The following is a 12,920-nucleotide window of genomic DNA, read 5'->3' on the forward strand; positions in this document are numbered from 1 at the left end:
TAGAGGGTCCTGTACGGTGTCTTGCCTGCCTGGTGCCCAGGTAGGAGACCTTCCAGATCGTGTGGATAAGCTTTTGGCCCCAGCTGGGGTGGATCCAGTTGTCGTGGTGCATGTTGGCACCAACGACATAGGCAAGGGTAGAAGGGCTGTTCTGCAGGATAAATTTATAGAAGTCGCCAATAAGCTTAGAAGCAGAACGTCCACGGTGGTATTCTCTGAAATACTCCCCGTGCCACGTGCAAGTCAGGCTAAGTTAGCTGAGATAAGGAAATTAAATGCGTGGCTAAAAGGATGGTGTAGGAAAGAGGGGTTTAGGTTTATGGGGCATTGGAGGACCTTCTGGAACAGGTGGGACCTGTTCAAGCCGGATGAGTTGCACCTGAACCAGAGGGGAACCAGTGTATTGGGGAGGCGTATGTGTAGAGTCGTTGAGGAATGTTTAAACTAGGGACTGGGGGGGCAGGGAGGTTAGTTAACTATGTCAGTGGGGGGAAACGGAAAGCCCCAAATAATCATATTGTAAGTGGGCACCGTAGGCCTACCCTTTGTTGTCTGTATTTAAACGCCAGAAGTATTAGGAATAAAATTCATGATTTAGAGGCTTTTATCTCATCGGACTCTTATGATATTATAGGAATAACTGAAACGTGGTTGAGTGAAAAGGATGGACAAGAATATAATATGGATGGTTACACGTTGTTCCGTAAGGATCGTATAGGAAAAAAGGGAGGTGGTGTTGCAGTATATGTAAAGGAAAACTTGCAGGCAAGGGAACTTACTGATATAAATAAAACTACGGAAGCAATATGGGTAAAATTAGATGCTAAAAACTCAAATAGCCTAATTGTCGGTGTTTGTTACAGAACACCTAATATAGCTGCTGAGGAAAGCAGATTGTTATACAGTGAGATTAGGACTATGAGCAATAAAAATGATGTGGTAGTTATGGGTGATTTTAATCTACCAGGAATGCAGTGGGACATTGTCACTGGCTCTTCAGAAAATGAACTGGAAATGGTGGAATTAGTACAGGATTGTTTTTTTACTCAGTTTGTTAACACCCCTACCAGGGGAGATGCCATTCTTGATCTTGTTCTCTCTAATAACCAGGACAGGATTGGTAAATTAGACGTTTTAGAACCACTTGACAGTAGCGATCATAACATGGTCAAATTTGAGGTTAAGTTTAGTGTTCGAAGAGCTAAGTCCAAATCAAAAATATATAATGTTAGGAAGGCTGACTTTAAGTGTATGAGACTAAAACTAGAAACTGTGAACTGGATGGAGTTAAATAACAAAACTGTTGAAGAGGCCTGGGAATTTTTTAAAAGCACATTATTGCAAGTGCAAGAGGACTTCATACCTGTTTCCAGCAAGAATAAATCTAGGAAATTGCAACCTAGGTGGTTTACTAGGGAAATAAAGCATAAAGTAAGGAGGAAAAGGGCTTTGTTCCAGCAATGGAAAATAACTGATGATGACAGAATTAAGCAGGAATATCTAAGTCTACAGGCTGAGTTAAAAAATGATATTAGACGAGCTAAAAGAAATGTCGAAAGGATGGTTGCATTGGAAGCTAAGGATGACGTTAAAAGTTTCTTCCAGTATTTTAACTCTAAAAGAGCTCTAAAACCTGAAATTACTAATCTGCAGGATAGTAAGGGTCTTATAATAGTAAACGACATTGATATAGCAAATGAGTTCAATGATAGTTTTGCACGGGTATTCACTGTTGAGGACCTTAGTAATTTACCAGTTATTACCTATCCAGCATTGTCTATAGCTAATATATATATAACTGAAGCAGATGTTTTGCAAAGCCTAGCTAAGCTCAAAATAAATAAATCACAGGGCCCTGATGGCATTCTTACCTATAGTGTTAAAAGAGATGAGGGATATTATTTGCCGACCCTTAACTTTACTATTTCAAAAATCCTTATCTGAAGGTGTGGTACCTTCTGATTGGAAGCACGCCTTCATAACGCCTATTTTCAAAAAAGGGGATAGAAGTAATTTGTCTAACTATAGGCCAATCAGTCTAACTTGTATAACTGGTAAAGTTATGGAGGCTTTAATCAAAGAGAAAATGATAGATTACCTGGACTCCAATAACATTTTGCGGGATAGCCAGCATGGATTTAGGAGAGGTAGATCCTGTTTAACAAATCTGTTGGAGTTTTTTGAGGAAGCTACTCAGGAAGTTGATGATAAGAAGGCCTATGATGTCATCTACTTAGATTTCCAAAAGGCTTTTGATGTTGTCCCCCACAAGAGGCTCCTACTTAAACTCAAAGCGACTGGTATTTTAGGTACCGTAGCGACCTGGATTGATAACTGGTTAACAGATAGGAAACAGCGAGTAGTTATAAGAGGCACAATGTCACAGTGGGCTTGCGTTCATAGTGGGGTACCGCAGGGTTCGATTTTAGGACCACTATTGTTCCTAATTTACATAAATGATATGGATACCAATATATACAGTAAACTGGTGAAATTTGCAGATGACACCAAGGTGGGTGGTGTAGCAGATACTGAATTAGTGGCTCAGCAGCTACAGCGGGATCTTGATTTAATTAGTGACTGGGCCGATACCTGGCAGATGAAATTTAACGTCGATAAATGTAAGGTACTCCATCTAGGGAGCAGAAATATAAAGTACAGGTATTTCATGGGTGTCACTGAAATAAAGGTAGCTGATCATGAGAAAGACCTTGGTGTGTATGTTGATGCTTCCATGTCCCATTCTCGCCAGTGTGGGGAAGCAATAAAAAAGGCCAATAGGATGTTGGGGTATATCTCCAGGTGTGTGGAGTTTAAGTCAAGGGAGGTAATGCTAAGATTATAAAATTCCTTGGTGAGACCTCACCTAGAATATTGTGTGCAGGTTTGGTCACCATATCTTAAAAAGGACATTGTGGCCTTAGAAAAGGTGCAGCGTAGGGCCACAAAAATGATTCCTGGTCTTAGAGGAATGTCATACGAGGAACGGTTACTTGAGCTAAATCTGTTCAGTCTCAAGCAAAGGAGATTGAGGGGGGACATGATCCAGGTATATAAGATTCTAACAGGTTTGGATGCTGTTCAACCAAATAGTTACTTCAGCATTAGTTTAAATACACGAACTCGTGGCCATAGGTGGAAATTAGCGGGAGAACATTTCAAGCTGGATTTAAGGAAGCACTTCTTTACGCAGCGTGTAGTCAGAGTATGGAATAGCCTTCCTGATAATGTAGTGCAAGCTGAATCCTTGGGTTCCTTTAAATCAGAGCTAGATAAGATTTTAACGACTCTGAGCTATTAGTTTAGTTCTCCCCAAGCGAGCTTGATGGGCCGAATGGCCTCCTCTCGTTTGTATAGTTCTTATGTTCTTATGTTCTAACACACAGCAGTATTCTCCAACACTTCACTACTCTTCTTCTACTACTTACGTTAAACACAGTACACACATTGCTTATATGTCATCACCACCTAGTGGCGAATGCAAAGAACACAACATATATCATAATCAATTTTTTCATATCAAACAATATTTGTTATTTCTTTACTTCAGTGCTTCATTTTGTTGAAAATAACCTTAGCATTAATAGATTTAGTACACAAATAAATGCAATGTTGTGTGGAATGCACAATAATAAATAAAAAATAAAGTTTTCTGTCATATAGCGTAACACACGTAAGACAGTATTTTTGGTTGCTTTTGGTTGGTTTAGTTGACTGCCTTGCTGTTTGTTCCAGGGACTGGGTTTTATTATGGCTAACCAATGTGCCCTAAAATATCACAATATTTTCAGAGACTTTCATATTATTGATGTTTATCACAAAATTCTAATATTCATATTTGAAAACAACAGTAGAATATGACAGGTGGTTGAGTTTCTTATGATCACAAAATTGTTTTACTAATAGTTATGGAGCATATGACAGGTATAATGACAAATTATGCCAACAACTAACTTAAAACCTGATGGAATTTGTGTAAAAATAGTGCATTTGTCAATAATGCAAGAAAACAAGTTTTTAGGCTATATAATGATACTTGTGATATTCAGGTTCATGACGAAAAGAATGTTCATAATCATGATATGATATCTTATCCCCCAGCCCTACCTCATATTCACATATACAAATAAAGTAATCAATGAAACATTTCCTGCATTCCTGGCTTTATCTATTCTTATTCTTTCAATTTTTCAGAATAAGTGCTGCGGATGGAACAAGCCATCTGATTGGATCGATAAACCCTGCTCCTGCTACAACAGCACCGGTCTCCTGTTAAATAGCACTGAGCAACATAACTTCAACATGGAGTGTATTTGCTCCGTGGCAAATGGCACTTCAGCTTCATGCAGGGTTTATGAAGAGGTGAGTTTCCACAATACAGCAGACAGCACATGTATGTGAGCTCTGCCCCTCACCTTTTTCTCACACAACCAGGGCTGCAAGAATGTCATCTTTACATGGCTGTCAGACAACACCCTCTTCATTCTGGCCTTGTTACTGGCTGTGGCTGCAGTGGAGGTGAGTGAAACATGCACCTCCTAAGATGATATACATACACACACACACACAGTGACAAAAAAAGGTAAGCACCCAGAGGTAATGGTCCAATTTGGTACACGTGCAGACCAGCGATGGGTATGTAAATGACTCGATTTGCAAGAAGCAGGCACGTCTAGTCACCAGACACAGAGGACGCCTCTGTAGGCATTCAGATGTCACAGTCGCCCGATATTGGAACCAATGGACATGTGAGGGCACTGACACGTCGTAAAAGTTCCGGTTGCCTAAGACAGACCACACCAAGGGAGGATCGTCGTATTTGTGCGCCAAGCATTACAGAACCCCATGACATCTGTACCTGCCACCCGGACACAGGCATTGGACTATCTACAACACCTCATGTCATCCCACACCGTGTCTCGACAACTGGCTTCAGCCAGATTACAAGTTCACCATCCCATGCGTAGGCTGCTGTTAACACCAGTGCAGAGATAGCTGCGTTTGGAGTGGTACTATAACCGGAAGGCATGGACCGATGAAGAGTGGCTTCGTATCATGAATCTTGGTTCTGCATTACCACGGATGACCGATGTGTGCGTGTATGGCAGTGCCGAAGGGAGAAGACCAATGCTGTCAATTTTGCGGAGAGACACCGGTGTTACTCCTGGCATCGTGGTGTGGGGAGCCATAGGGCATGACTTCAGGTCATCTCTGGTAGTGATTCGGGGAACCCTGACAGCACAGTGCTACATCAGTGACATCCTGCATCCTCATGTCTTACCCTCCTGAGACAGCAACCTGGTACAGTCTTTCAACAAGACATTGCCCCTCCACACCTGTGTCTATGGACTGCCTGCGTCATGTTGAGCTCCTCCGGTGGCCAGCCAGGTCCCTTGATCTTTCCCCAATCTAACATGTGAGGGATCAGCTCGGACGTCAAATCAGACCCAGTGCCAATCTGCAGGATCTCGAGGGCCAGTTATAATAGCTGTGGGCCAACTTGCCGCAGGAGAGGATACAATGGTAGTACGACTCCCTTCCGCACTGTATTGCTGCATGTATCCAGGCCCAGGGGAGGGTGTCACACCCTACTGACATGGGACCAGCAGTGTGCCCATACTGCCAACTGTGTTGTCCATTTGACCTAATATTATAATCATTGCGATAAAGTCACATGACCTTTCACCACTTGCAGATTCATGTAATTTCCACTCTGTCTGGGTGCTTAACCGTTTTGGTCACTGAGTGTATTTTCATTGTATTGTAGTTGATGGGATGATGACCTGGTATATTCTTTATCTGAACCCTTTCTATGAAAATAGTCATCAACATTTGTTCTATTTTTTGTTTCATTAAAACTTTATACAGTGGAAATAGTTAGTGGTAATAGATGTCAAGTAGAGGGTGATGATGATGTAGCTGCCTTGACCTGCTGTTTGTTTTTCCTTCTCTGTTCCTTTTGTCTGTCTTAGTTCATGCAGATTCTGTGTCTCACAGTATTCTGTCTGAGTCATCATTGTCAGCACCCCCCAAAGACTCAAGACAGTTTATTCCAGGCCTCAAGGTTTTTGTTCTTTGTGTTCATGGTGTCTTGTGTGGCTCAGTCTCTCTGAATTGTTATGTATTCACTTTATTATTGGTCAATGGAACATATTTAATTCCAGAAAAACTTCAATGGCCACAAAAAGCTTCTGCATGTCTTAGGTTCTGAATCTGATAATATTTCGTATACTAATGGTTTCAATAGAAATTAATTATGCAACCATGACCAATAATTATGTGAATTTCTTAAATCATATTTTGACAAAAGACGATATTCATCAGGCTACATGTCATGCCTCATGGCGCACGGAGCGTAGATAAAAGCGCAGGAGTTGGGGAAAATGCGGGGCTTAATGGACGTACAAATAAACAAACAGACAGCAAATATGGACAAATATGGACTAAATACATAGGACTAATGACAGCAATCAAAAACAGCTGGTAAACATGGGGAATCCACACGGGCTTAATGAGGGGACATGGCACACGGAAAGAACGGACGAGCGGGGCATGACAGAACCCCCCCCCCCCAAAGGCACGCACTCCAGGCGTGCCTTTGTGGAGCGAGGGGCAACACAGGGCATAACGGGACAGCACCTGGGGAAACAAAAGCAAAAAACTAATTCATCACGGGGAACAGCACAGACACACAGAACAGGTACAAGGAGCACAACTCAAACAATAAGCGACAAACCACGGGGAATGCGGACAGACACAGAGACACTAAAGACAGAAACACAGGACCCGGGAACACTAAAGGAGGCACACAGGGACCAGCAGGGAACAAAGGCACAGAAGAATAGGAAGGAAACAGAGGGGGCACAAAGGGACTGCAAGGCACTGAAGCACGAGGGGGAAACACATGGGGTACAAAGGGACTAGGAGGGAATGACGGAAAAGGGGCAACGTGGAGCTGTAGGGACCCTCGGTGGGTATAAGGCAGGGACTGCCGGAGCAGCAGGCGACTGCGAGGCCGGAGTTACAGCCGAAGGGGACGCCGAAAGCGGCGAGGAAGAAGGCAAAGGGGCTGGAAACGATGACGAGGAGGGAGATGAAGGGAATAATGGTGGAGGGGGGAAGGGAACCATAGCCATGGCAGGCGGGGGCGCAGCCGCGACGTGTCACGGTCGGGGGACCCGCAGGCTGTCGAAGTGGTGCCGAAGGCTGTGCCGTAGCCAACCGACAAGGTGCCACGGGTGAAGCTGGGGGCACCCACCGAGCTGGAGCCTGGGGGAGTGAAGGCGAGCCAGGATATCCACCCTGGCGTCGGTATCCTCTCCCTTTCCAGGAGAACGAGAGACGGGAACCCGGCCAGGATCTGCTGCGATGATGGGGTGGTGGCCGAGTTGACCCATGGGAGGGGTCCACTGGGACAATCAGGGTTATTCTAAGGGGTCCCACTCCAGCTCCTCCTCCAGCTCCAACAAGGAGGGTGGAGCGATGGACAGGCCATTAGGGGCTTCCAGGGGGACTGAAACCTACGAACCGGGGGCACTGGGGCAAGGACTTCAGGAACCAGAACCTCAGGAGGCAGTGCAGGAGCAATCGGACCAGGAAACACGGAGGGCTCTGCGGAGGTGCCAGGCCAAGAACCTTGGGCAGCGTTGCAGCAGGAACCTTGAGCGGCGCAGGAACCTCCAGGGGCGCTGCCGAAATGGGCGGTGTAGGAACCTCTGGGGGCACAGCCGGAATGGGCAGTGCACGAACCTCTGGGGGCGCAGCCAAAACTGCTGAGTCTAGAGTCACGGAGGGTGGTGCAGGGGCTGCTGGGTCAGGAGCCACAGAGGGTGGTGCAGGGGCCACCGGGACCGGGATCACAGGCACTGGAACCACGGGGAATGAAGCAGATACTGGAACCACGGGGAACGAAGCAGATACTGGAGCCACTGGGGGAACAGGAACTGCAGTAGCCACAGGAACCACGGGGGGCAAAGCAGGAGCCACAGGAACCACGGGGGGCAAAGCAGGAGGTTGCGCCTCAGGTGTGGACACAGTGTCCCCTGCTGGGGAAGCCTGCTCTGTCCTCACGCAGAGCAGCTTCCTCATCATCTTCTCTGCCTTGTCCAGCTACTGAGGTGGGGACGCTGGGGTGACTGTAGGGAACTCCTCCCGCAGCTATTCCAAGAGCATGGCCACCCCTGGGGAGTCCCGCACTGCTGGCTCCCCCATGATCTGCCAGTACAGACCCTGGAGGATGAAAATCTGTACGGGGTTGAGTACACTGGCGTATGCCCCTTTAAGGGCCACAGGGAAGCGAATGGGGCTTGCATCAGCCAGCAGGGAATTCCCCAAGGGATCTGCCCCTCCACATTTCTTCCGTCCATTCCGCCGATTAGACACAGAGGGGGAGTGAAGAGTTTGGGCTGCCCAGATAGCGGGGGGAGAGGTAGTCCACTATCTACGTGAACTTGCCTTATCATCCACTCCACCACTCCTTCCCTCAACTGCTGTAGCTTGGCGAATTATCGGGCGGGGAGATCTGCTCTAGGATCTGCCTCGACCTGAGAGTGAGGGCTCGAGCTGCGGGGGTTCCTCTTCACCTCGGGCTGGGTGAGCCAGTAAATTAACTTGACAATTACTTGGAGGTATTCTACTTCCATGAGAGGAGGTGTTTTCATGCGTAGTCAGGTCATTCTGTCATGCCTCATGACGCATGGAGCACGGAGCATAAATAGAAGCGCAGGAAGCCAGAAGTTGGGGAAAATGTGGGGTTTAATGGCCATAAAAATAAACTAACAGCCAGCAAACGAAGGTTGACATTACAATGACCGGACTGGGGAAACAAACTGAAACATGGACTAAATACATAGGACTAATGACAACAATCAAAAACAGCTGTTAAACACGGGGAATCCACACGGGGTTAACGAGGGGGCGTGCCACACAGAAGGAGCGGACAAGCGGGGGATGACACTATACATACAGTTGTGGTCAGAAGCTTACACTCATCAGGGGCATGAATGTCATATTAATTTTGGGCTTTTAATAATTTATTTGAATCGTTCTTTTTCCAAGGTGGAATGATTATACAACATTCATCATCAACGATTTTTAAAAACAATAATTGGATGCACAAGTATGAATTTATGTAGGATTTTCTACAATCCACACAGGGTCAAAATGATATATACAGACTCAAATATATATATATAAATTCCCCTAAATCTTTTAATAAATGGTGCTGAAGGTTCTAGAATATATTTTAACTTGACAAGGCCAAAGCCTATTAACTTCTCGTTAGTGATCATGATTGACTGCAGCTGGTAGTTTCTCTTTGCCAGCATGAAAGGGATTTGTTTGACAGCACTCATTGAATTCACTAATACTCAGAACAGTGGGGGTGTCCAAGGAACTCAGTGAAGATCTAAGAAGGAGAATTGTAGATTTACACAAGTCTTTCGGAGTTTATGAATCTTTAATTATTGCAATGTATTGATGACATTGCTGATAGGTTTTGAAATTTGAAAAGAAAATTTGTCCAATTACCATGATTGAATCATTGCAATACTTAAGTGATCAGTCTGAGAGTAAAACAGTTGAAACCATTGCCCAGCAGGACTAAGAACATCTGACATTTTGTAAGATGTGTACTTTGGTGTAAAATCACTGGCAGTAATTCTTCAAAATCATTTTTAATTGGAATTGCCATCTAAAATAGCAACATAGAGCGTTGCTACTTAGATTTTATAGAAAATTAGCAACATTCTGTTAACTTGCTGGGTAGGTTCCTGTTAAACCTTACATTTGAATTATTGCTAACTTGCTGATATCTGCTTGCATCTCTTTGCATGATAAATATATTTTCATGACTCATGAGGATGATGCTACAGGTTGGGCAGTTACATGTCCACAGACAGGCTTGTTCCATGACCTCAATGAACATCCCTCTCAAACATGGGCTCCAGCAATTCATCAGTTAATATCATCTTCTGAGCTCAGCATAAATGCAGTGCTGGAGTTGCTGGTGTTGTGAAGCTTAGTGAAGCAAGGATGCATGTGAGCATGGCATTTGTGCAATCAAGTGTGTGCAGTGCTTCTCCCTCTGAGCGTACACTTCTTGTCTTTACAACCATGTTTTCCAATGCGTCTGAGCTTCTGTGCAGTGCTCTGAGAAACAGATAAAACCTGGTTTATTTCTCTGTATGCTCTGCATATGTCACTGATATTTCTCTGTCTCCCTCAATCTCCTCAGAGATTTTTACATGGAATATTGGCAAGGTTGGTCGTATAGCGCTCATATGTTCTCAGTAAAGCAAATGTGTTGTGTAGGATCATGTGTTGCACAAATACAGGAATTCATGGATTTTTCTTCTCTGTAAAAATAGTTTATGGATAAGCACTGATGTTTATTATGCAGCATGCACACCTTTCATAATAAAGGCCACCTGTTTTCTCTCTCTGCTTACAGCTCAGTGGTATGATCCTTTCGATGTGTCTGTATAAATGGATCATCGTGGATTGTGATTTGCTGAATCACTACTCATAAATCCTAATTCATCACAAGCGTTGTCTCATGAAGAAATGTCTATTACTGGAACAAAGCATCAAGAAAGTGGAAAGAGTAATAAGGCTTTTTTTTAAATAACATACTATTTTTTCTTTTCTTCAAAATTGCTTTACAAATCATTATATACTGTTTGTGGTTACTATATTTTGTATCTGAATATTATTTCTCATTTTTAAAGCAAAGATATTTTATGTTCTGTATGATCTTTCATCACACACTGGATATGTTTTGCTAAATGACCCAAAAACAAAAATCTGCCAGCATATATGATGTCTTTCTAAGAATATCCCTAAGTATACCACCAAGGCGCAGCCCTGATCCTGCACACAGTGAGATCCTGCAGATCTCATCCACGTTCTCCAGTTTCCTCCTGTGATCCAAAAAGCAGTTAAGGGTATTGTCACCTCTGAATTGACCATAATGTGTTTGCGTGCAAGTGTGTGTCCACGTGTATATGCGTATATTTACCACATTGAGGCGACCAAATTCCCAGACAATGCAGTAGTATCTTACTTCCCAGCTTGCGGGGACATTTTTCAGGTAGACATCACCTGTTCTGATGCTACTGTTTAAACACATTTCATTATTCTCCTTTATTCGCATTTCTTTATTTTTATTTCAGAATATCTCCCTATGTTACCTCCAGACAGTCAGCTCTCCTGTTACTGCCATTACTATAACAAAGTACACAATATAGTGATGCATTTCAGGGCAAAAAAAACATGGGCCAGTGCCAAAATTAAAATATTAAGCTTTCACTGGTTTCAACAGTAAATAATCGATCAGGGTATTAGTGTCACGGGAGAGTCGGCAGCGATCGCGGGCAGAGCGGCGATCGTGCGAGAAGCAGGAAGCAGGCAGGCAGGATACGGGACGAACGGGGTTTATTCGTAATCCAGGGCAGGGAACACAGCACGGCTACAGACCAACATCAGGTAACATCAATGACGGACGAAGGACTAAGGTAAGACACGGACTGAAATACACTGGACTGATTGAAAAGAAGCAGACACAGCTGGGTACAATCGGGAAAGAACATGTGGGTAATCCGGGGGCGTGGCACACAGGAGGAGCGGACGAGCCGGGCATGACAATTAGCAAAAATTAACACAAAAGTAGCCACATGTCTTGCATTTTGTTTGGTTACTTATGGTTAAGGTAAGGGTTGGGTAGGGGTTACGGTTGTCATAGATTAGGGCTGTGCACAAAGAAATGTACGTGTGTGTGTGTGTGTATGTACATGTGTGTGCTATCTGCTTCCCTCACCCTGAACTGCCTGGGACAGACTTTCTGTGACCCTGTACTGGATGTGCAGTTGGAACGTGAAAGGATTTATAAGGATTCTGCTTTTGAATATTTTAATTCCCTATTTGTGATCAATCCAAAGTTAATGTATTTGCATCACTGTTCTGCAAGAAAAACTTTAGTATTACGTTGAACATTTTATATCTCTTTGGATATCTATAACATGTACAGTATGTTTCAATAAAATACATGGAAAATCATTTGCCATAGAGATGTTTGTGAATATTTGTTCCTCTATTTGGCCCTCGGAGAGCTTATGCTGTATCCCATGGGTAGCAGGGAGAAGCAGGACAGCAAATATTAATGCAAAACTAAACATAATAAAGGTGCTTAACTAACGAACACAAAAGGATGCTGGGACTAAAAATCATAACATATGAAATCTTAAATGACGAGGAAAACCAGCATTACAAACTGCAGAAGATCTCAGTCATTTTCAGCCTTATGGCTGTAAACGTGAGTTAGTGACCTCACTGCTAAGTTCAATCATGAATTTTTAGGCTAGAATACATAGCTGCTAAAAACAACATCTTTTCTAATGCTACTGTTTAAATACATTTTTTTATTCTCCTTTATTTAGATTCCTTTATTTTTAAAGTTCAAAGTTGCGGGCGTCTTTTTATAGGATGAAGAGTCAATATTCCATTCAATGGCTTCAAACAGTGGATGAGGAGTTGAAAAACATTTCCTGGTTAATTTGCATTTAATGTGAGTCCAAATGTTCTATATAAGATTCAAATCTGGACTCTGACCAGGCAGTTTTAGGTTCAGCCCATTTGTACAGGCAAATATTTACTAGGTCAACCTCAGCTTCAATCATCCATTGAACCATCCATTCATCCATTGAGTATAATCGGTATTCTAATGCAAGGGCTATTAGAAGATTTTAAAAATGCTTTTGTTTCCCCCTGTGGTTCTCAGAAAGACTGTAATTAATAGGTCTTTGAATGGAGAATAGCATAGTCCAGGATAACATCCCAAATCTTATGCTATGGAGCATAATCTTTCATAATAAAATCCCTGCCTCTATCCCATATAGAGACAGATATCCAGCAGCTGTTCTGGG

The 12,920-nt window shown here is 43.5% G+C and overlaps 1 protein-coding gene across 4 annotated transcripts in view; it reads left to right on the forward strand.

Moving 5' to 3' along the window:
• Nucleotides 1-12,054, forward strand: part of cd37 (CD37 molecule) — a 30,081-nt gene extending 18,027 nt beyond the window's left edge. For 2 of the 4 annotated variants that reach the window (XM_048986788.1, XM_048986791.1), the window contains 4 exons: nucleotides 4,195-4,362; nucleotides 4,435-4,518; nucleotides 5,973-6,064; nucleotides 10,235-10,441. In XM_048986788.1, coding sequence (XP_048842745.1) covers nucleotides 4,195-4,362; nucleotides 4,435-4,518; nucleotides 5,973-6,064; nucleotides 10,235-10,361 — 471 coding nt within the window. In that variant the 3' untranslated portion in view covers nucleotides 10,362-10,441. The other 2 variants (XM_048986789.1, XM_048986790.1) reach the window with 2 other exon arrangements.
• The last annotated feature ends 866 nt before the right edge of the window (nucleotides 12,055-12,920 follow it).

Source organism: Brienomyrus brachyistius, chromosome 20 (genome assembly GCF_023856365.1).
Source record: "Brienomyrus brachyistius isolate T26 chromosome 20, BBRACH_0.4, whole genome shotgun sequence".
Classification (NCBI taxonomy): Eukaryota; Metazoa; Chordata; class Actinopteri; order Osteoglossiformes; family Mormyridae; genus Brienomyrus; species Brienomyrus brachyistius.